The sequence below is a fragment of the Nannospalax galili genome, unplaced genomic scaffold (assembly GCF_000622305.1).
Source record: "Nannospalax galili isolate Female #2095 unplaced genomic scaffold, S.galili_v1.0 scaffold329, whole genome shotgun sequence".
In the NCBI taxonomy this organism is placed as follows: domain Eukaryota; kingdom Metazoa; phylum Chordata; class Mammalia; order Rodentia; family Spalacidae; genus Nannospalax; species Nannospalax galili.
In genome coordinates, this window is record NW_008360321.1 from 891,640 (window position 1) to 915,225 (window position 23,586).

General features: G+C 41.0%; 1 protein-coding gene across 1 annotated transcript in view; it reads left to right on the top strand.

The window, feature by feature from the left end:
- Positions 1-23,586, top strand: part of Pkhd1 (PKHD1 ciliary IPT domain containing fibrocystin/polyductin) — a 563,112-nt gene that overhangs the window by 31,862 nt on the left and 507,664 nt on the right. The window contains exons 16-28 of the mRNA XM_008825215.3: positions 166-444; positions 2,287-2,379; positions 2,483-2,573; positions 3,793-3,935; positions 5,268-5,395; positions 6,074-6,249; positions 9,165-9,303; positions 11,039-11,166; positions 13,671-13,855; positions 14,735-14,857; positions 16,395-16,500; positions 16,976-17,251; positions 20,654-20,784. Of these exons, the coding sequence (XP_008823437.1) occupies positions 166-444; positions 2,287-2,379; positions 2,483-2,573; positions 3,793-3,935; positions 5,268-5,395; positions 6,074-6,249; positions 9,165-9,303; positions 11,039-11,166; positions 13,671-13,855; positions 14,735-14,857; positions 16,395-16,500; positions 16,976-17,251; positions 20,654-20,784 (1,998 nt within the window). The remainder of the gene's footprint in view (positions 1-165; positions 445-2,286; positions 2,380-2,482; positions 2,574-3,792; positions 3,936-5,267; positions 5,396-6,073; positions 6,250-9,164; positions 9,304-11,038; positions 11,167-13,670; positions 13,856-14,734; positions 14,858-16,394; positions 16,501-16,975; positions 17,252-20,653; positions 20,785-23,586) is intronic.

Consider the following 23,586-nt stretch of genomic DNA (forward strand, 5'->3'; position numbering starts at 1 on the left):
TGGAGAAGCAAAAGTAGACACAGGGCCAAAGTGAGTGGGCTAACTTGGAAAAGTGATGACCATTTAAAGAATGTCACATTAGTAGCTTTTCAGATGCCCATTGTTTAAGAACAAAATGCCCTGGAGCTTTATACTATTGATCATGATCAGCTTCTTCGGGCACAGGTGACCACGGCTTCCATTGGGGTTGGCACTACTGACTGGTTTGACTCCTGGGAGCAGCAGGGGAATGAAGGGAATTGGCAGCAGAAGACTCCCAAGCTGGAGCTGTTGGCTGGATCCCAGTACTACCTGGAAGCAGAGCAGTATGGGATAGCCCCCAGCAAGGGGATGAGGATTGGTGTCCAGATCCACAACACCTGGCTGAATCCCGATGTGGTCAACACTTACCTCCAGGAGAAACACCAGATCCGAGCCCAAGCCCAGAGATGCCCAGAAATACAGGTCTGTACATTTTTCTAGTCCCATGAATGTGAGCCATGGGAAGAGAGAAGGGTGCTTAGTAGACAGCCCACTAGCTGGGAGCCAAGAGACCTGAGCTGTCATTATAAATCTGCTGCTGAAGATAGGAAATATTTATCCTATAGGGTTGTGAAGACTTAAAAATGATTTTGTTTTTACTTATTCTTTTATTTGTGTCTTTATTTATGTGCATGTGATAGCAAGGCACATGTGTGGAGGTCAGAGGAAAAACTTGCAGAAATCCAATCTCTCCTCCCAGCATGGGGATCAGGGGGATCAACACAAGTCTCAGGCTTTGTGGCAAATGCCTTTACTTACAGAACCATCTCGCTGGCCCATGAGGATTTTTAAAAATGCATTCTTATTGTTATTGAGATTATCCTTGTCACTGATTTAATTTTGAAATAAATAAATAAATAAATCTTTGAGGACTTATTCCTCAGAAGGCAATTAAGTTCCTTTACACACACACACACACACACACACACACACACACACACACACACACGTGCATGCACATGCATGTGTGTATGCATGCATACATATGCAACACACGAAACAGCATAGCCTTTTTGGTTCATTCAGGGCTATTTCTCTATGTGTTGTATTTATGTATTATTTGTCAAGTGTCATGGCACAGTGACCACAGGCCAAGCCTAAAGGGCTTGGGGACCCCGATAGATAGAAATCAGGATGCAGGAGATGCAGAGGCTTGTGTACCAGTGCACATTTATTGTGAAATAAAGCAAGCTTATATAGGAATCAGATCTATAGTAACCAAGGAATAACTAAGGATATATCACTAAACAGAAAGTAACCAAGGAATAACCAAGGATACATTATGTTACCACCAAGAATACATTACTTCACCAACCGAAACTCACACAACGTTTACAGTATCCAAGATTCAGCTACATAATATTCATAATATCTTAGATATAAGGTGTACTGTTTGTGATTACTCTTAGCAATTACCATAATTCATTATTTCTATATAGAAACCAAGCTAAGGGTGCTGAGAAATTCCGGTGCCCATAAACTGAAACGGAACTCTTGTTTCCAAGACTGCCAATTAATCAAGGAAGCATAGCCTGTCAACTCAGACCACAGAAGTAGAGAGCAGGGAAACTCCCAGGGTGGAAGCATTCTTCCTTCAATGCTTAAGTCAAGGCAAGCTGCCACAGCCTAATGCAGCAATGGCTGTGCCCATAATAATAGCTCCCAACAGTCAAGTCTGTCCTTGGGGTCTTTTAGTTTTGCCCCATGTTTTTGCTGACCAATTTTGTTCTACTTTCTGTTGTTCATTTTTTTCAATACGAAGATGAATCAATATAGACTCTATCTTCTGAAGCCCATAGTAATAGAAATAAATAACTACAGAGCAAAGTAGAAAGTAAAAGTGATTCACAGAGCAAAAGCATAATGTAGCCAACCAAGTATGTTAGCTGGGAGCAAAGTGCAGATGGAACAAACTTTTGTGAGAGAATGGCATGCCACATTGTGGCTTCCGCATCCCAGGCCACTCCCTGGGAGCAAACATTTGGTGAGAATGTCCAAAAGTGTGGCATGTGTTGGTAACCTTTACCTCACACGCCTAAGAGCAACACAGATAAGTAGGGAGCCAGTAATCATGCATGATATTCCAAATAACGTTTCATTAGTTGGTGGCACTGTTCAGAAATCTCTGGATCATAGTGCATTTAGAAAACTGAAACATTGGTAAGACGGAAACAGGAAGCTGACAAAACCTTTCTTGGTTCCTAGACTGATTGCCTGGTTCCTGTTTCCACACATCAGTTAATCTTAACTCTCTTGACTTTTTAGATGCTGAATGTATCAAGGAGTAGAGGAAATTTTTTCCTTACTTGGGACAATGTCTCTAGTCAGCCAGTTCCTGTAAATGCGACAGCCCAGCAGGTAGGATTCTTCTTCCAGTAATGAAGGTGGGCATGGAAGATCTAGGGGTGGCTTTTAAGCCCAGCATATGAATGACTGGCTTTTTATTGTTCCCTTTTAATAGATTCAAGCTACCATTGAGGAGTTACTTGCAGTAAAATGCAAACTGGAACCTCTTTCAGCTAATATCCTATTGTGGCTGGGATTTGAACAAGGTGTCTCCAGGCTTGACCAATTCTGGTTGTTTTCTTTCTTTTTTTTTAAAAAAAATATTTTCTTCTCTTCCTCTATAAAATAGAAACAATCTTCATTTCCTTTCCAAAGTGTCAACAGAGTTGAATAAAAACATGGAAACTGGATCTGGATGGAGTGGCCATGAGAGTGGCTATGTGCTTGGGAGGGAGATGGTTTTTGTGGGTGTCAAGAGAAGGAGTTCTCCTCCCGATTGTTTGGGTGGAGAAGAGGAATGCAACCCAGATAGTGTCCATTCTAAACAGGGAAGGAGGGGCAGGATATATATATATATATATGAGACAGGTGACAATAACTCTAAAATCTTGTTAGTTAAAAATACATGTAAAAGATAGTTATTGGAGCTAATGGATATTGGATTCCAGGGCTTTGCTGATGTCAACAAGAGCTCTTTCACTGAGCTTTACCGATCGCTCATTGGAGAAGGTCTGAATATGATCAAAATAAAAGTATTAGAAATTATTTTTGAGACAAATTCTCACTATGTTGTCAAGACTGGCCTTGAACTTGTGATCTTCCCTCCTCAGCTTCCTGAGTAGTTGAAATTACAAGCATGTATCGCCGTTCCAAGCTCATATAAAGGAATTATTACATAAGAATGCAGTCAATAATTCCTAAAATGTAACAATGTGTTTTTTTGTCCCCATCCTCTGTGACAGTGTGTTTTAAATACTATTCCTAAAGTGAACTTTAGTTCCATTGAGGGACTTAGCAGTGAAGAATGCTTACCACTTTTGCAGAGGACTTGAGTTCTGTTCCTGGCACGCACATGGTGTCTAGAACTGCCTGTAACTCTATTTCTAGGGGATCTGATGCCTTCAGATCAGTCTGACTGATCTCCACAGACTCTTGCATGCATGTGGTGCTCATATATACACTTAGGCACATAGACACATAATATGGATAAATAAATCTTTGAAAGTTCCTTTTCTTTTGCTTCTCAAATGTTTTTCTTAGTACACAGAGAAGATGGTATTAAATAACCATGCTCTGTGGTAGCCAGGAAGTGTTTTTTTTATAACTTGAATCTTCAAATTGGAGGATGCTAGGCATCCAAACTCTTCCCACCACTCCAAAGGCTGAAAGTCCAGAATTTTAGTCCATTTCCTTCACACATACTGGAAAGCTCTGTTGTGTTTAATTCCTATGCTGTGTTCCCATTTTTATCTGAATTGCATCTAGGCCTAGAAGGTTCCAGTTCTGATGGGATCCTTACCGGTGCAACTGAGCCCTTCTGTGGAAGATTCAGCCTCCGTCAACCTCAAAACCTTGTCCTAAACTGCTCAGATATCCAAAAAGGCTATTGGCTGGATCAGTACCCACATGTGAGTGTCTATCCTCAAGCTCCCAAGCAGGTTGGGAATGGCTGGAATGATCCTCTGGGTTTGAAATGAAAACAACAGACACATAAAGAATCACTTCTGTGATTTTTCCAGTACATTTTGCGCTGAGTTTTCAAGTCTTTTCCAGGCCTCACTCAGACATTGTTACCTGAGAATGTCTTATTGTTATTATTAGATAGAAGGTCTATGGAAGTTTTTATTTGCTCTAATATTTCCTTTGCTCTATTACTATGAGAAAGTACAGCTCTTAGGAGACAGGATGTCTGATTTGGAATCCCAACTGTATGCCCTGCATGCTCTTAATGTCTTACATACACTATGCTTTAATTTATTCATCTATAAAATAAATAATGATGTGGTCCAACAATGAGGAATGCAGTAAAGGTTAAATTAGATAGCATAGAAAAGTGTTACTGTTACTGATGGATTAACTGACATATTTCTTGACCACTTTTTACATCTTTGATTTGGTGGCGCTGCCATACTTATAAAGAGGTGTAGCTCATTGGACTTTTGGGAGCCAGTGAGTCTTTGTGTGGTGACAGAGCTCATAACAATAGTTTAACTCTTCTCCAGTTGAGCTACAATGGGAGTTAAGCTATTGAGCTGGCTGTTTCATGTCACGATGTTATCCATTTCATGTCACGACGCTATCCATCGTCAACCTCTTCTCTGCTTCAGGACCCTCCATTGGGTACACATATCCTTCAGGGGAGAGTTGGAAATGCAAATAAATAGTTTTAGTTGTTGCAATGGAGGAATTGCTATTGGCATCGAGTAAGAAGAGACAAGGTTGCTGCTAAACATCCTGTAACATGCAAAACAGCTCTCACAATATTTACCTATCATTACCGAATTCAAGATTATGGGAGTTGAAAACTCCCGCTTTGTAATTCTAAGTAAGATTGTGATGTGTTGAGTTTATAATCCAAGTACCCTGGAGAATCAATGTGGAAGAAAGATTCAGCAAAGGTAAGTTTTCATAGGTTGCAGAATTAAATCAGGTGTCTTCTGACTGATATATTTTAAAATTCTTATTGCCAAACTCAGTGACTTTTAAAAAGTTCTCTTGGCTAATATGCTTTTATTTTGTCTTGGAAAAAGTATTTGTTGTATTTTTTCTGGCTTTGTTGAGGAGGCAAGTAATGGTTTATAAGTGCTTTGTGCGTCCTGCTAGACTAAAAGCTTCAGGAGGGCAGGCCCTGGACTCTGACAGCATGTGGCAAGGTCTAGAGTAGTGAACGCCTTATCACTTATTGTTTGAATGGTTGCTTCTTGAGCTGATTAGCTGAAGGACTTGTTTGACGTTCACAGCTGTGCATTGCATACAAAGGCCTCGTGAACAAGATCCTGAACTTGACTGTGTATTTTACATTTGGCTCCCAAAATGTCATGAAGAACACTACCTGTGACTGGCGTTTCACAGAAGCTGACCCTGAGAGGTAGCTATTCAGTGGGAAAGTGTGGGTGAATTCTGCCAGCTGGGGGTATTGTTTGTCTTGGGAACAATGGTCCATCTGAGATACTGAGTCTTATAGTTGGGGACTTTGAACTTTTTCTACTTGACAAAGCAATTTGACTTAAGAGAAGCTGTTATGAATCTGAGGAGTCTTGGATTTTTCATAGGGATAGAATCTTAGCATTACCTTCGGGACAGAAGTCATAAGATGTTCTTTTACATGATAGGTGAGGAAAATCGAAGCTCTGAGGATTTACAATTAACCAAAAAAGTGTTCAGCTAGAGTCTCTGGAATAAAATTAAGGCGCCTCAATCCTTTGATTCTATTCTCTTTCCAGATATTTCATATGGGTTTGGTGTCTTTAAAACTCAGTGTGTCAGTAATATCAAGAGCTGTCCTTCCTTCCTGTGGTTAGAGCTTAACATGCAATCTGCTTAAGATGCACAATTACATTGTAATTTGAAAATGTTAATGCTGAGTGTTGTGAATGAAAGATTGATTTGAAATGTGATTTGCTGGTGTTGTAAACAAAGCTGGCCTGAGCCTGAGGCACATGGGGCTGTCTCATGCAGGGCTTAGGAAGGCTTTCTCCTGGCTACAGTCCTGGGGAGAGAGGCCTGCCAGCCAGACCCAGAGGCCCCACCTGCTTTCCTTTCGCAGCTGGCATTTCGCTTGCATTAACATCTGGGACACATGTGTGCATCACTTTGAGGATCTCCAGTCTTCTCTAGCAAACACTCCATTGCTGGTTCATCAGATTGACATCGTCCCTGTGGTCCAGGATGCAGGCCTGTTCTATGTGGATGAAATTATTATCGCAGATACAAACATTACAGGTGATCATCATATCTGCTGGGCCTGCCTGTCAAATGCCGACCTCAAACTTTCCCATTAGAGATTGCTGTTCTTTTAATGCGAGGATGGGTGATTCAACTTGCTTAGGCTTGGTTCTGAAAGCAGATAGGGTTGGGCTTGTCTGCCCATAGGTCTGTCTTCCTAGCTAGTCTCTTTTGTCCTGTTTACCTCACTATTTTCTCTTGTTTCTTGCACTTGCAAGCTTGTGACCCTACGTTGCCACTTTCTGGCTTGGGAGCTTTGTTTTCATCTTCCATCAAATGGGTACAGTAAGGAGCCATCCCACATCATTGAATTACCATCAAGATTAACCACTTATAAATATAAAGTAGTTACATATCTTGACCAAGCAAGTGCTTAATAAATACTTTAAATGACTATTATTACTATGTTAGCTAGCTGGACCTCTCCCTCTCCTTGAGTCACTCTATCTGTTATACAAAGTGCTAGAAGCTACACAGCAATATTTGGTTTTAAGACTTTCAAGGCAGACAGCAGGAGCTGGGGGAAAACCATATCTTCTGAGCATGCATATGTTCTTTCTGTCCCAGAGGCCTGTCATGAATGAGTTTAATGGCATTTAATAACAGTAATGACATTATTCAGAGCTCATGCCTCATTCCTTTTCTCACAAAGCTTCCTTTGACCTCTCTTGGGGCTAATGTTCTCACCTGGCTGTGCTGGTCACTGGCCCTCAGGACAAAGTGTTCATCAGAGGTCCCACTGAGGTTGGTCATGTATGATGAGCACCGATAGTCAAGATATAGGTGTGTTTCCTCTCAGGGTTTTCATCTGCCCTAGTTTGCCTTTGTTGCTGTGATAAAATACAAACCTAAACCAACTTGGGGCGGTTATTTTATAGTACAGGTTACAATCCATCACTGAGAGAGGTCATGGTAGGAGCTCAAGCAGGAACCTGAGGGCAGGAACTGAAGCAGAGACCATGGAGGAAAGCTGCCTACTGACTTTTTCCTCTGGGTTGCTTAGTTACCTTTAGACCCAGATGCCCAGAGATAGCACTCCCCACAGTGGTGTGGGCCCTCCTACATTAGTTTGTGATTAAGAAACTGCCCCGCAGACCTGGCCACAGGTCGATCTGATGGAGGAAATTCCTCAGTTGAGGTTCTGTCTTCCTTGGTGTGTCTAGTTTGTGTCAGGTTGACAAAAACTAACCAGCCTGCCAGCCTTCCAAATTTCACTCTTTTTCTTCTTCTGCCAAGTATTTCTTTTCCGTGACCTCGAGGGCGCAGCTCTTCTGTTTTTCACAGCTTTGTCTCTAAGGAGTTAAAGATGACACAGTCACTTATATTTTGATTTGCAAAGTGTTTAACTTTTGATCTTTTGCCTAAAAATTGTAAACCTAAAGGCAAAAGAGTTTAGGGATGGATTGAAAGAGGGCTGTCATTCTTGAGTCAATCTCTTTATTTAAATTTACATTTTACTTTGTATTATTATTATTATTAATATTATTATTATTGTGTGTGTGTGTGTGTGTGTGTGTGTGTCTGAGTCTGGTGTGCATGCCACTGTGTACATGTGGAGACCACAGGACAACTTTGTGATTTCCAATTACAGCTCAGACTTCCAGTGGGCTGAGGGATCAATATTTCATACATTTAAACCCACCATTTGGAAGGCTCTGTCATCCAGGGGTGAGGCGAGGGGGACAGGAAGATAGGAGAAGTGGTTAAACCATTTGCTTCTTTCATTGTTAAATTGCTCGACTGGCACTAACTTTATTTTGAGAATTAGTACGAGCGCAAAGTGTATAACCAAGTTCAGTAATCATGATGAACTGTGTGTCATTTGTCTGATCAACGTAATATTTAATTACATTCTCTTGTCTAATGTCCTCTATGAAAGTTCTGTCTATAGTGGGTGGCTTCCATTTATTTTTTTTTCATGTAGTTTTCAGAGGTCCACGATATGGTCCTTGCCTTCCGTTCTATGCAGGCTATTCAGGCTAAGAGCAGTTACTCTTAATACCATTCACAGTCTTCTTTTTCCCAGCCAGTGCACACAGATGGGATGTGGGAATGAACTGAACCTAGAGATTGTTGATACTATCTACCCAGCAGAGCTAATTACCATTTATTGAGCACATACTCTGCTCAGTGTTGTGGTTAGAATTTGGTATGCAGCCATGAGCAAGGCAAGGATATTGTCCTTGAACTTTAAAACCTAGACTGTAAGCAGTGCTTGGGAGACATCTGCCTCTTACCCAGTTCCTAATGAGAAGACAAAAGATATTGAATATTTTGCAGGTCATTTAAGTCTGTAGTCTTACTAGACTTCCTGACACACAGATTTCTATCAATCACGTATTTCTGAGCCTCACTTTACAAATAAGAATCTAAATCTTAAGGAGCTTATGTTGATTAACTGAGTGGATGGCCAATGGAAGTGGGGAAATTAGGATTTGAACTTGTACTTTTCTGCATAGGTGCTCATGTCACACTGTGAATAAACTCTTGAGTATCTCCAGTACATGCCTCAGGTACTCCTTGCTGCTAGGGAGGGTTGGCTATGTAGCACTGAAGTTGCCAGAGGCTGTGGGAAGTAAGGAGTGGCTACCACTATTGAGATGGAGTCACAGAGCATTTCTGTAGGGTGCTTCAGGAATATGTGACTGGCTTGGGGCTTATTGGTCTTTGCTATAGACTCAAACTTTATCTCTTTACACCGTGATCTTGCATTTTCCTTTTGGTAATAAGCCAAATTTTGGTTCTCATGTTTCCTTTCCCTGTGCTTCTGATGGCAGGAGATGGGTAAGAACCCTGGCTTTACATATGTATACATGGAGATCTAAGATCTGAGTCACCCACCATCTCCATTTGGGATTTCCACTCTACAGGTCTCTGTCTTATTTGGTACTAACTGAATCATTGGTTTCTAGTTTCTCAAGCTGATTCTGGAACAGCTCGCCCAGGTGGGAATCTGGTGGAGTCAGTCTTTGTAGCAGGATCATTTCCAGTGTACAACATAACCTCCTGGTTGGCAGGATGTGGCCTAGAAGTCCCACTTATCAATGCATGGTAAGGAGTGGTTTTCCTACATGGTCTCCTCAGTATTCCTGGTTAGCTAAGGTGGACGAGTGCAATTTTTATCAGGATAGGAAAGTGCTCTATCTTATTTTTTAAAGCAATGATCTCAGCTCGAGTATGTTGCATCACTCTTAGTTGGAGGTTTTGTTTAAATACAATTTCCTAGGACATGCCTACCCTCAGAGCCTTTAACGTTGTAAATTCGGGGTAGGATCTGAAAGCATTCTGATGAACTGGTGGTGCTGACTCAGCTAGGCTAGAGCTACATTGTAGGAACCAATTTCCGCTGAGTTTGGTTTTTATGCTGATCATAGGTAGACGGTGTTTTTGGCTCACTCCTCTAATTTCTCCTCGGAATCCTTTCGTCATTTTCTAAGGAACAAATAGGCATTTCTGAGAACTTACCACCAGATGGCACTAGAGCCCCATAGGCATGCCTTACCAATTGTTTTGCGCCACAGTTCACAAAACAGTAACTAAAGCTAAGTCTCCTTAAAGTCCCTGGACCATGTGTATGCTTTATTTTAATTTTCACTTAAACTCAGTAGGATGGGTAGAATTGAGATGCTCTGTCTTGAATGTGCACTGTGTGTATACATATATATGTGCATACATTGACAGACTTTTAATTTCAAATTTATTAACTCTGAAATGATAAAGGCTAATTTGGGTTCCATGGAGCACGTTCACACTTAGAGTGGTCCTGACCACTTATCTTTCTCGTTTTCTTCAAGTTTCTTTGCTCTCGTAGTAGCCTATAGCCAGGGTGGAAAACAGGAGGGTCTTTCTGGAGCCTGTCTTATAAAGGACACTAATTCCATTCATGAAAGCTATACCCTCGCGACCTAAACACCACCTCAAAGGTCTAAGGCCCCAAAACCATACATACCCTTGGGGATGAGGATTTCAACATATGATTTTGTTGTGAGGGGCACAGATATTCAGTCCATAGCAGTGACTGAATAGGATTCCATCTCAGGTCATGTCACAGTTTTTTAGATCCACTTATATAAAAAACAGAACTTGGTAGGCAGTGTGTTTGTACACAGGAACTACGTAAAAAGTCATTTAGGTGGCGTAGCATGTTTCATCAAGGGATACTGGACTGGGAAGCACTGGGTGCCACTGACTCTGATTCCCTTCAGCAAGGGATTCTGGATAGGGAACCAGGACACCACTGACTCTTTGTGCAAATGGGGCTCTAGAAAGTCAAATTCTCTTTGAATCAGAAATGTGAGAAGGGGTAGTCATTTGCTGCTCTGAATCCCTGTGTTCTCAGAATCAATGTTGGGTGCAGGGTGGTGTGTTCTTAAAGATCCAAATTTTTAAAATATATTTTATTTATTATTTTTATTTTATGTGTATGCGTATATTACCTGCATGTAGGTAAATGCATCCATGTTGTGCAATGCCCGCGGGGGACAGAAGAAGCTGGAACTGGAGTTATGGACAGCTGCTAGCTGCCATGTGGGTGCTGGGATTCGAACCTGGGTCTTCTGCAAGAACAGTTAGTGTTCTTAACTGCTGAGCCATCTCTCCAGCCTAAAGATCCAAATATTTATGCCACATTGTTTCTGTTATGACAGGAGAGGAATATTCAATATTTGGGACATTGAGCTGATGGCCTAGAATCTTGGGTGATGAGCTGGTCTTTGTAAAGAGCTGTACTTTGTATTCCACGTCTTAATGGATGTTGTGGCTAATGCCTTGTTTTGATATGCCATAGCTATGTGCCTGCTGAGGGAACAGAAGAAGAATCTGAACTCATTCAGATGACAGCACAGAGACTCCAGAATACAAGTCCACCTTTGGGAGGACACTTCGTCATTCATCTTTCTGATACAGTGATTCCTGGTAAAGGGGCAGGCGGGTGCAACACTTATCATGATGTACTTAAGGAGTTCATAGGCCAACAACAGTCTGTGAGTTTGGAAGTTAGAGCAACAACCTTAAAGCTATTTGCTCATTTTCCTGGCTCTGAAATAGCTATCTTAAAATTAAAAACCTGGGAAGAGACTAACTCTATAATCCCCCCCCCTTTTTTTTTAGCTGGGGAGAGGGAGTTTAATTTTATGCTAGTGGACTGACCCACAAGGAATCAGTGCCTTGTTCTAGTTTTGTGGGGATTTTATGTGAAGAATGCAAGCAAAAGGTACATAGCATACACATAGTAAATAAGTAAGACAGCATAGGGCTGCAAAGATAACAGAAATGCAAAAGCCTTGGGAAACAAAGACTTCTATAAGGGATCAGGGAATGGGGGGTTCCTGTTCACTTCCCCATTTCCCATTTTTGTCTCAGCTTTTCCTGCTCCAGAGTTCCAGAATTTAGATGTAGAACTTGAATGGATTGGCTTCCTGGAGCTGTTGTAGAAAACTATCACAGACTTGGAAATCTAGAGCCACAGAAATATGTTCTTTCTCAGTTCTGGAACTCAAAAGTCCCACATGAACTTATCAGTAGGGCAACATTCCTCCAATTGATTCTAGGTGATGGTCTGTTTCCTGCCCCTTCCAGTTCTGCTGTTTCTTAACTGAAGTGCCATCACTTTAACTTCTGTTTCTGGTCATATCTCTTTTGTCTCAAAATTTCCTCTGCTCCTGTCTTGAAGAATATAAAGGATTACATTGATAGTCTATTTACATAATTCATGATAATCTGCACTCAAACCCTCAATTTGACCATGTTTTCTGCTATAATGTATAGTATTTGGGCTGGAGAGCTAGTGCAGCCTGGCTCACAACTAAAAGACAAGATAATGTACACTCTTGCCTTCTCAGGCAATATTCCTATGTCCTGGGAATTAGGAAACTGTCACATCTTTTATTGGGGGTGGGGAGACACCATTCAGCTAGCTATATGAAGGCGTGCTCTAATGTCTTAAAATTAATGATGGCAGGGTCTGGATGTGAACCTGGATATTTCCGATTCAGGCTAGTCTCTCTAGAAATTCCAAGCCATGTACCCAGGTCAGTCACCATTAAAGTCAATGGTGACACTGTGGACTATTGAAAATTCTAGTGGTCACTCAAATTAGAAAGCAGTAAGAGATAAAATTAGAACAGTGTTTTATAATCTTCAGTAATATACATCACATGACAGAATTAGAAGTGACAGCAATACGTTATTGAACATATTGATAGAGACATTGGGTGTCAGAAGGGAGGCTCAGGGGGATTCAGGAGAGGTGAATTGCAGTTGGTGCAAGGTCCCCAAATCCCTTTGCCTAAGATGGACTAGACTTATAAAGGATCTTCTTGAATAGGAGGCAGAAGGGATGTTTTTTGCTATAATGGGACAACTTAGGAAAAGTTGAAGGTGCCCTGGCTATTGGAGTCTGGTAAAGGAGTAAGTGCCCTGCAGTGCCTTTGCCTCCATGATGTGATCAGTGTGCTACACTTCTCATGCTCTGTGGAGATACCGTCATGCTGTCATGTTGTCACAATGCTATCTGCAGAACAATTGAAAAGAGCCAGCCTTAACTTCACCTTTTGAAATGACAGTAGACCTGAAATTATGTACAAATGTAGAGAAATGTTTTTTATTGTTGGCCTTGTGGAAATGCAGTGGTACTTTATTAACCCTTCAGGGCAGTGTGGAATTCAAGAGGAAGGCTCTTGAGTAGGCGAAAAGCCACCTGAGTTTTAATCTAAACCTGTCACTGGATTGGCAAACTTTTGAGTATCATTAGGGCTCATTTTCCTTTATCCTTCAGGTAGGCACGAAGGTGCACATACGGCCTACCTCACAGGGCTGTTGGAAATAGCTAATGAAATGGAAACTTTTGGTAAAGCATGAGCACAAAGCTTTGTTATTTCTCTGTGGGGATGTGGAATGGGGAGCAGGTGGTTGGGCTTAAAGGAAATTCTAATAGAGACACCAAACTTAAGTGCCAACATTCCTCAGCTGGGTTGGCTAAGTTTTATGGGTGTCAGCTGCTGCATGCCTCCCCAACTCCCTGTGAAAAGTAGCCAACTTTTCTCTGTTCATAGGACCAGCTAAAATTTTCCAAGGAAAAGCCAATATTTAATTAGACTTTCAGCCATTACAAAGGTGCCTGGTGCTTATGTTTCAAGTTGACAGTTGAGACTGTTTTGTCTAACATACCATGTTCTCTGTCACGTGACATAATATTGATGAAAAATATTGTGGTGTAAAAAGTGGGCATCTTCTTGTGTTTGCCTTGGGGAAAAATAACTTAGCAGGGGCAGAAGGTTCTCTTGAAGCTATATTTTTTAATCTGAAGTTCATCTGCAAATGTAGTATGCATGCTGATGTTTACTCTCTTATACATGATGATGACACCCTGCACGGTAGGTAATGACCTCTGTTTTCTGCATCAACACCTTTCTTCATAGATGTCTCCATACATGTATCTGCTGGTCAGCTTCACAAGCTATTACAGGACAATAGTGATAAGTTCACATCTGGATACCTCAACCTCAGTGACTTCACTGTGAAGGAGGATGTAAACTCTTGCTATGAACATGTGTGGACCCTTTCTTGGGCTACCTCAATTGGGGATTTGCCCAGTTTTATCAGGGTATGTATAGTCATCCTTTTTTTGTGGTATGAATTTGACACCCTGGAGAAATTTTGTAAGAAAAAGAAATTCAGACTTATACGGATGAAAACAGTAATGGATTATTCTTATTTATTGGAATATTTTAACAAAGAGGTTCCATCACTTCCTTTGGAAGCTTTTAACACATGTTTTACATCTCATATCCATCTCATTAAATCCAGTGTTTCCTAACTCAGAGTAGGTAGGAAAGCTGTTGGTCAGTGTCCACCACACAGAATCCCACATCTGTTATTGGATAATTTAAGCAGATGTGATTGATTGGATCATCATGGAGGCAGATGGCAAGGCAGAAGGAAGTTTTGAAAAGGATTTGCTGTCTTTGGATAATGATAAAACCAGATGCTCTTGCATATTTAACATTTAAAAAATAATCTAATGATCATCTAGTATTCAGTTATTATAAAATCAAGCCCAAGATGAAATTTATCCAAGTTGTATGGTATTATGGGATATGTGCTTTTTCCAACAAAATCTTGGAGTAGAGATGGAAGAATGGTAGTCTTTGCTTTTCTCTAAAAGCATCATTTTCTTATGTTTTATTTTAATATTTTAGATTGAAAACATAAAATAGAAAGTATTTAAAAGTAAAGTATCTCAAGACAGCGTGTTGGTTTGTCATGCATCCTTAGGCAGCTTCTCTTGCAAATGAACAACCTTGTGCTTCACTGTGCCCTTCACTTGCTATTATTTCCTATTAAGTCTCTTGATTTACATTCTTTATCACTTCAAACAATCTGATTATCTCAAATAGTACATGATAAAAACATGTATCATTTATTTAATCAAGAACAGATTTCTCTTCCACAGCAAAATTCACCAGAAATCTAACTATCTCAGGTCTCAGATCAAAATCTTACTGGGATGAATCCTGTTGTAACTACTCGAGTGGTATATGATGGCGGAGTATTTCTTGGCCCCATTTTTGGAGACATGTTGGTTACTGCCAACCAGCAAACTCAGGTGAGATTGATGAACCTCCACTTCCAGGCATAGTTCAAGTCTAACTCAGCCTTTTGATGAGTTGTAATGTGAGTCAACTGGTTTATCTCCCATGGGTAATTTTTCCATTTACTTTCAAAGTGTTTATAAAATATTATGAAAACACAAAAGCTTTGTAAGAACCATATTCTTTTTAAATTACTGATGTTATTTTATGGTGCAAAAGACAGTAGGCTTTTATAGCTAAATATAATTTAGCCTCCACATAGTGGCATTGTAAGTCAATGGGCTAAGTCAACCCCCTTTGTCCTTTAAAATAACATTTGAAACATCATCTTTCCCATATTCCTATAATAAGTCCTCTACTTTCAACTTGAGAAAAATGCAAAATACAAAAACCATAAGGAATAATATAACCAATTACTAAAGTATCCAAATTGAGAGTGGATAATTGTCATTGTCCTTTTTCTGAACTTTAATTCACATTATTATTATTATTATTATTATTATTTTATTATTCTGGGGTGCATATGCTACAATGTGCATGTGTAGGCCAGAGGAAAACTTTGTGGAGTTGGTCCCTCCTTCCACCTTGACATGGGTTCCAGGGATTGGACTCAGGGTTCCAGGATTGAACTCAGGTCATAAGACTTGGGAGGCAAAAGCCTTTACCCCTGAACCATCTTGCCAGCCTCAACTATCATTATTCTTGTGTATTTATGTATTTTGATCTTTATAAAAATAAAACAGTACAGATAAAGTTAAAGAGTTCTTGATCACTCATGCCATTCAAGGATGCCTTCCTGTCCTGAGGAACTATTATATAAATACCGGTGTGTATTTAGCCCATTTTTAATACACATAGAATCAATCAAATCTTAATCTTATTTTACTTTCCCCATTTCCAAACATTGTTTGAACTAGCATTGGTTCCACTGAAAAAAAAGGGACGTATAGTTTTTTCTTAGGGACTTGCCATTCTATGAGAAAACCACCTGAAATGAAATGTCTAAATCATTTTCCTATGCAGTGAAGACTGAAAAAAACATGCGTATTTTAATGGTCCTTACTCATAAAAAAGAGGATGAGCACTTCTTATGAAGTGGGAACTTAGTGATAAGATGCCTTTGTGTAGTCTAAGTTTATGAATGTTGCTTCTAGATGACAGAGGAAATTTGTTAAAGATTTAACATATTCGGTCACGCACAGTGGCATGCATCAGTTTAGTCTAAGTTCCTCAGGAGCCTGGAGCAGAAGGATCACTGGGGTCCAGGAGTTCAAGGCCAGGCTGTGAATCACAGTGAAACACTTTTCAAAAAGTATGTATTTAGCATATTTAGTTGCACAAATGGACCTCAGCATTTCTACTGCTATTTCAAGAATGCTTAATATGTTTTGAGCCATTCATTATAAGACTTTTCATTGAGAAAGTAGAATAAATGAAAATAAGGGAATAAAGACATTTTAATTAAGGAAATCCTCACAAATACTTTATGACTGCCCTTGTGTATGTGAAGTCTATACATTGTTTTAATTACTCTTACCTTTTGTTCCCCAGGTGGCTGTGTGGGTGAATGACATACCAGCTCATTGCTCAGGCTCCTGTTCTTTCCAATACCTGCAAGAGTCGACACCCAGGGTGGATTTCGTGTGGTATTCCCTCGGTATGGCTGTGATTTGGCATTGAGATGGGCATGAATCTTAGACTCAATGACTTTGTTAGGAGCTATGTACTGATGATGGGCGGGCAGAAGACACATTAGCACCTCAAGTGGAGAGGGGTATAGTAGAAAGTGTATATTTTGGACCATTTCAGGGATACGGTTTCTTATTTGAAATGGGGAGGTGGTATAGGTTTTTTCTAAGAAATAAGTAATGCTAGAGGGCATAGGTTTTAATAACTTAAAGTGTTGATTCTTTATCTCTTATTTTGAAGTATTTTTACTTTGTGTTATTTATTGACTGTGAGTGCTATATACTATACTAAGAAAGGCAGTCATCTAATATTTGGTCCATCAGTAGTAGACTCCTTCAATTTTGGGTGAGAATAAGCATGTGGCATTCAGAGCAAGACCTTTTAAATGAAGTGTTATCATTGAGAGATGATTTTGGTTTTAAAGTTTATTTCCCTGTTTTTAGGTAGTGACATCAACCTACTGGTTTATTTTACTGGAACTGGTTTCTCTAGTGATTCCCAGTCTTTACAAGTTACCATGAACAAAACAAACTGTAAAGTTATTTTCTCAAACCAAACAAATGTGGCCTGTGAGGTAGACCTGCTACCAGTTGGAGTGCATCCAATTTTGATGTTGGTGAGACCGTCTGGTCTGGCTGTCAATGCCAGTGGAGAAGGCCTCTTCCTATACGTGGAACCCAGGCTGGACACTGTGGAGCCCTCTAGAGCTGCAGAGATTGGTAATGTGGGCAGGGTCCCACTGTGTTTCTGACCATCTGAAACTAGTGTTCTTGCTAATATTCAGAAATCTATAGTGTAATAAATCCCATATGCATTGTGATTTACATATGTTTGTCTCCTAAACCTTTCTTCTAATAAAGGACAGACTTTTAAGCACTGAAATGAACTTAATGCCACATAAAGGTTACAATTAGTCTTGTGGTATCAGACACAATAGGACCACTGAGTCACTTAGTCTATTGTCATTCATCTTAAATACTTAAAGATGCTCAGAAGATAGAATTATTGTTTTCATATATCAGATGAGGTAATGATGGTTCTAAGAGAAAAGTGGCCTATCTGAGGTTTCACATGGAAGGAGTTAAAGTACAAAGAAGAGTGCTCAATGTCAAGGCTCTTAAAGGTTCTGCATACTGTGCTGCCTATAGGATGGTCTGGCGATGTTTCGTATGGAGTGGACACAGCTTTATGTGAGAGCAAATGAATCAACTGGCCAGAAAGCTCTTTTTGAAGTAAAAATATTTGGCAAATGTAGAGTACAGGCCATGCTTACCCACTAGGAACTCTGTACGTCGTTTTTATTTAAAAAACCCATGCTATCTGATGTACACCTGGATATTTGTGTAGCCTGCAAAGCTAACTACTGTTCGAATAGTGGGAATTCAGAAGGCAGTGGTTCTTGTCAATATCAGACCCATGGATTGGGTCCTACTTCCATGAAACACTAGAGATCTTTCTACTTCTTATTGCTTTCTAAGGGATTCTACTAGATGAAAAACAAAGAAGCAAAATCAAGTTGGATTGCAACAGTCTTAGAAATACTCTTGTTCATGTTTGCTAATGTCTTTAAAATATTTTATTTATTATTTTTATTTTATATGTATGAGTATATTGCCTGCTTATATGTAAGTGCACCCATGAAATGCAATGCCCACAGAGGTCAGAAAAAGGCATCAGATCCCCTGGAACTGGGGCTATGAATGGTTGTTGGCGGTCATGTGGGTGCCGGGAACGAAACCTGGGTCCTCTGGAAGAGCAGCCAGTGTTCTTAACTGCTGAGCCATCACTCCAGCCCTGATATTTGCTAGTGTATTAACTTTGGGGCATACAATTCCTTTCCCTAATGCTTTGGATTTTTGTCATTCTTTATACTGGTGGTCAGAGGCCTGTGGCTTAGAATAAAATTTAAAGTGGTGTGCTCTAGCCTCAAAGGGCAAGTTTGTTTCTAATTCTCTTTTCACCTTGAAAGAGTGAATGAGCAGACTCACTCATCGCCACACATCAAACAGCAAGATTTTGTTGCTCAGTGATCTGAGGAACCAGGTAGACTGTAGTGCTCAGAGCACAGACCATCTTCTTCATTATCCCAGAAATTATTGGCTTGAGTTAGGGCCCGCTATAGCCTTCTGACTATATTTGTAAAAGGCTTTGATCTTACAAAGTTACTTTTGCAGCTCAGGCCATACTACTAGCTTGCAAATATTTTAAAGGCAAATGGATGGCTCAGTTAGCTTTACCATACACTTGCACAGGTAGGGTAATTCACTGCTCTGTTTGTCTGGGACTGTTTGTCTTGCTCCTAGGATGCAAGACTTTCAATTTTTATTTTTTTGAAACTTTTATTTTTAATTTTATTTATTATTTTTATTTTATGTGTATGCGTGTAAGTGCACCCATTGTTGTACAATGCCCGCGGAGGTCAGAAGAGGCTGTCGGATCTCCCTGGGACTGGAGTTACAGACAGTTGTTAGATGCCATGCTGGGATTCGAACCAGGATCTTCTGTAAGAACAACCAGTGTTCTTAACTGCTGAGCCATCTCTCCAGACCTCGACTTTCAGTTTTAAAAAAAATATTTTATTATTTTTTTATTTTTATTTATTTTTAAAGTATTTTATATTTTTATTTTATGTGTATGAGTGTATTGCTTGCATGTAAGTGAGTGCACTCGTGTTGTGTAATGCCGTGGAGGTCAGAAAAGGGCTTCGAATTCCCCTGGAACTAGAGTTAAGGATGGTCATAGCCACCATGCGGCTGGGAATCGAACCCGGGTTCTCTGCAAGAGCAGTCAGCGCTCTTAACCTCTGAGCCATCTCTCCAGCCCCCATTTATTATTTTTATTTTATGTGTATGAATTGTATTGCCTCATGTGTGTGAGTGCACTCCTGTCATGCAATACCCACAGAGGTCAGAGGAGGGTGTTGGATCCCCTCTAGCTGGAATAATGGACAGTTGTTAACCACTATGTGTGTGTTGGGAATCAAACCTGGGTCCTCTGCAAGAGAAGCTAGTACTCTTAACCTCTGAGCCATCTCTCCAGCCCCTAGAAGATTATCTTAAAAATAGACAAACAAAAACAAAACAATACAAAAATCCCTACCAAACTAGAAGTAGTAAGTTTCTATTCATCATGAGCTAGACTAGGAAAATGTGTTGTGATGTCAGCTCAGTGATTGGCGTTCTCTCTCTCCTCTCTCTCTCTCTCTCTCTCTCTCTCTCTCTCTTTTAGAAAAGATTTATTTATTTCATGTGTGTGAGTACCTACACGTGTATATTTGCACCCTGTGCATGCTGGTGCCCTAAGAGGCCAGAGGATGCATCTGATTCCCTGCAACAGGAGCTACAGGGAAGATTGTGAGCCTCCATGTTGCTGCTGGGAACTGAACCCAGCTCCTCTGCAGGAGTAGCACATGTTCCTAACCACTGAGCAATCTCTCCAACCCCACAACCTCTCTTCTTACCTACATCTGCAGTGAGGACATGGGAGTTCCTGGTGTAATTTATTCAGTGGTTGGCAAAGGACTCCTGATGGTAGAGGATGGTCACACCTGTCGCTGTGTAGTATTCTGGCGATGAGAGCTTGGTGTTTGTGATATCTAATCTCCAAGTTGGAAAGGCTTTTAAAGATAAGGAAAATGAGGATGGGTGAGCTCATGGACAAATGAGCTGATTAAATAACAGAGTGATCTGGGGCCCTGGCTTTAGACCCACTGCCCATCATCTACCTCCATGCTCCCTCACTCTGCTTCTTGGAAAAGAATAAGCTTTATAGGATTGGCAGGAATGATATTTTAGAATCTAGGACAGAAAATGTTTTCAGATACTGTCTGCTTCTGTGACTCCTGTCAATAGTGCATCCTTATATTTTATTCCCAACAGGGTTCCACTTTCTTGTCTCTAGTCACCATCTCTCTCTCTCTCTCTCTCTCTCTCTCTCTCTCTCTCTCTCTCGGTAATTTCTATATTTCAGTTACATCTTTTCTTGCAGTTTCAGCATTGGCTTGTGTTTTAACTAAAGAGTTACATATTTTCTTTTGATTTTATTTTCTCCTATGGGTAATTATTTTTTTTTATCTGCCAATATGGCTGTGAATCCCATATGAGAATGATGCCTTGTTACAGGAGGAGTCTGGGCCACCATCCGAGGCTCTAGCTTGGAAGATATCAGCCTGGTGTTATTTGGATCTCAGGCTTGTGCCATTGATGTCACTACCAGCAGTTCACACCAAATTCAATGCAAAGTCCCACCTAGGGTAAGAGGAAGTTTTTGTCCCTCTCTAGGTATGGGGGGGGCGTGACCCTTAAGTAACATACAGTTTTCTTTTTAAATCACTTCTAAGAACTAAAGTAACTGAACTGAACTTCTCACCATGATAATATGCTTGTACTATTTATATTGCTTTTCTCTGAAAGCAGAAAACGACCCCATATTGTAACTAATTTCAGTTAGTTAAGGCAACTCAAGCAGTCCTAGTGTACACCTTAAAATATTTTTATTGAAACTTTGAGAATTTCATACACATGTATTTTGATCATACTCAGACTTTGTCCCCTATCTGTACCCTTCCTTACCACCCTCTGCCCAATTTTATGCCCTCTATTATTAATTTCATTTAAGGCCTATAGAGTATGATTTATGTCCCCAAATGCCCCTTGGTGTGGATCCTTCCCCTGGTGCCTGGTCAACCCACCCTGCATCACATCCTTAAAGAAAACTGACTCTCTCTCTCCCAGGAGTTATCAGTTGCCAATAGTTCCTCAGATAGAGTTGGGGCTTCTTAACCCCCTGTATGCTGGCGATTTGGCTGGTTGAGCTTATGTAGGTCTTGTGCATGTTGTCACAGTTGCTGTGGATTCATATGAGTAACTGCCCTGGGAAACACTATTTCCTTGTAGTCAGTCACCATCTCTGGCTCTTAAAACCTTTGTCTTCCCTCTTCCATAATGATCCCTGAGTCTTGGGAGCTGTGTTAGTCGTTAGTCACGTTTCTGTTGCTGTGATAGAAACACCATGACCAAGGGAACTTATAAAAGGAAAAGTTAATTTAGCTTAAGATTCTGAAGGGGTAAGAGTCCATCATGGTGGGGTGACATGGTGGCAGAGGTGGCTGGAGTAGCAGCAGAAGTTAAGCACTCACATCTTCAAGCAGACACAGGAAGCACAGGCTTAAGAACTCTCTAAGCTCTGCCCCAGTGACCTGCTTCCTTCAGCAAGGCCACACTTTCTAAGACCTCCCAAAATAGCACAGCTAAGTGGGTACAAAATGTTCAAATACTTGGAGCCTTATGGGGACATTTTCATTCAAACTACCAGAGGAGGCAAAGGTTTAATATAGGTGTTCAAAATAGTCATTCAGGGCTAAGCACTCTAGTCCTTTATTCTCTGTACGTGGAATAGTTGTGGGTCTCTGAGTTACTCACCATTTCCTGCAAGAAGAAGCTTCTATGGTGAGAGCTGAGAGATGCACTAATCTGTGTGTACAACAATAAGTCATTAGGAGTTGGTTAAATACTGTGCTGGATAGCTTTGGTGTCAACTTGACACACCTGGGTAGAGGGAGCCTCAATTGGGGAATTGCTTCCATTGGACTGGCCTGTGGCCATGTCTGTGGGGCATTTTCTTGATTGTTGAGTGATGTGGGAGGGCCCAGCCCACTGTGGGTAGTGCCACCCCTGGGCAGGTGGGCCTGTGTTGGATAAGAGAGCAAGCTGAGCAGGGGCCAGGGGAGCAAGCCAGTAAGCAGTGTCCCTCCATGGCCTGTGCTCCAGCTCCTGCTTCCAGGTTCCTGCCCTGAGTTCCTACCTTGGGCTCCCAGATGAACCTGGGAGGTGTAAGCTAAATAAACTCTTTCCTCCCCAAGTTGGTAGTGGTCAGAGTGTTTTGTCACAGCAATAGAGAAACTAAGACAGAAATTGGTACCAGAGAGTGGGATATTGCTGTGACAGACCTGACTTTGGTGTTTTGGGAAAACTGTGGAAGTGTTTGGAACTTTGGGCTGGAAAAGCCATTGCGTGCTCAGTTTGTTGCTGTGGAGGCCTGGCTTGTGAAGCTTGAAAGGGAAGCAGAGACTATCAGGGCTGTTCGTGTAAGATCTTGAATTAAGAATCTGTGGGTTCTGGTCAGCTGGGGTTGGAGAATCAGCTGTGATTAAGAAGAGACCAGAAACTGAAGTAAAACCTTTGCTTTATTGGCATAATTGATGCTGGTTAGCTGGGGATGAAAAATCAGCTGTAAGTAACAAGATATCGCTGTGGTGAAGTCTTCTGGGAGGTATTTCCTCAGAGTCAGCACACAGAGGGGACTCGTGCCCCTATCTCAAGCTGGAAGCAGGACTTGGTAATGTGGAAAAGTCTCCTGCATGGTTCTGGTCTTGAAAGCGTGAAGGGGTCACAGAGAGCAGCCGAGGCTTGGCACTCTGAGAGGCCAGGAAAGGCCATAGGTCAAAGTGCAGCTTCAGTTGCAGCAAAGACACCAGGATTGAAGGGGTCATGTAGAGAATCTGAGGCTTTGCACCCCAGAGGCAAGAAGAGGCCATTGGTGAAGGTGTAGCCTCAGTTTCAGTGGAGACCCCAGCTTTTTGGAAATGTCGGAACCATGGGATGACCACCAAGAACAGTGGTAGGTGTGAAATGGAGCTGGCCTGGGTCTGCAAGATGAGCTGTTTGTGCTGTGGACAGCAAAGTCAGAGAAATGGAGCTGCCAGAACCCTTTGGAGGCCAGAAGATCATGAGTGACTCCTAGATGTCCATCCTTGAGCTACTTTGCTGGACTTTGGTTTTGCTTAGGTGTGCCCGATTCTTCCCTTTGAAATAAAACAGTACTTGTTTTGGATTTTACAGAAGCCTACCCACAGTTGAGACTTTTAAAAGAGACTATGGACTTTTAAGTGTTTGGACTTTTTTAAGGACTGTGGGGTTTTTAAGGTTGTACTGTCTTAAGTTGTGATATTAATGTTAACATCATAGTTTGGGGACAAGAATTGGAAAACTTATGGTTTAATAGTGATGTGTTTGTGTGTCAAGTTGACAAGGGGTCAATTGTACTGGATAGCTTA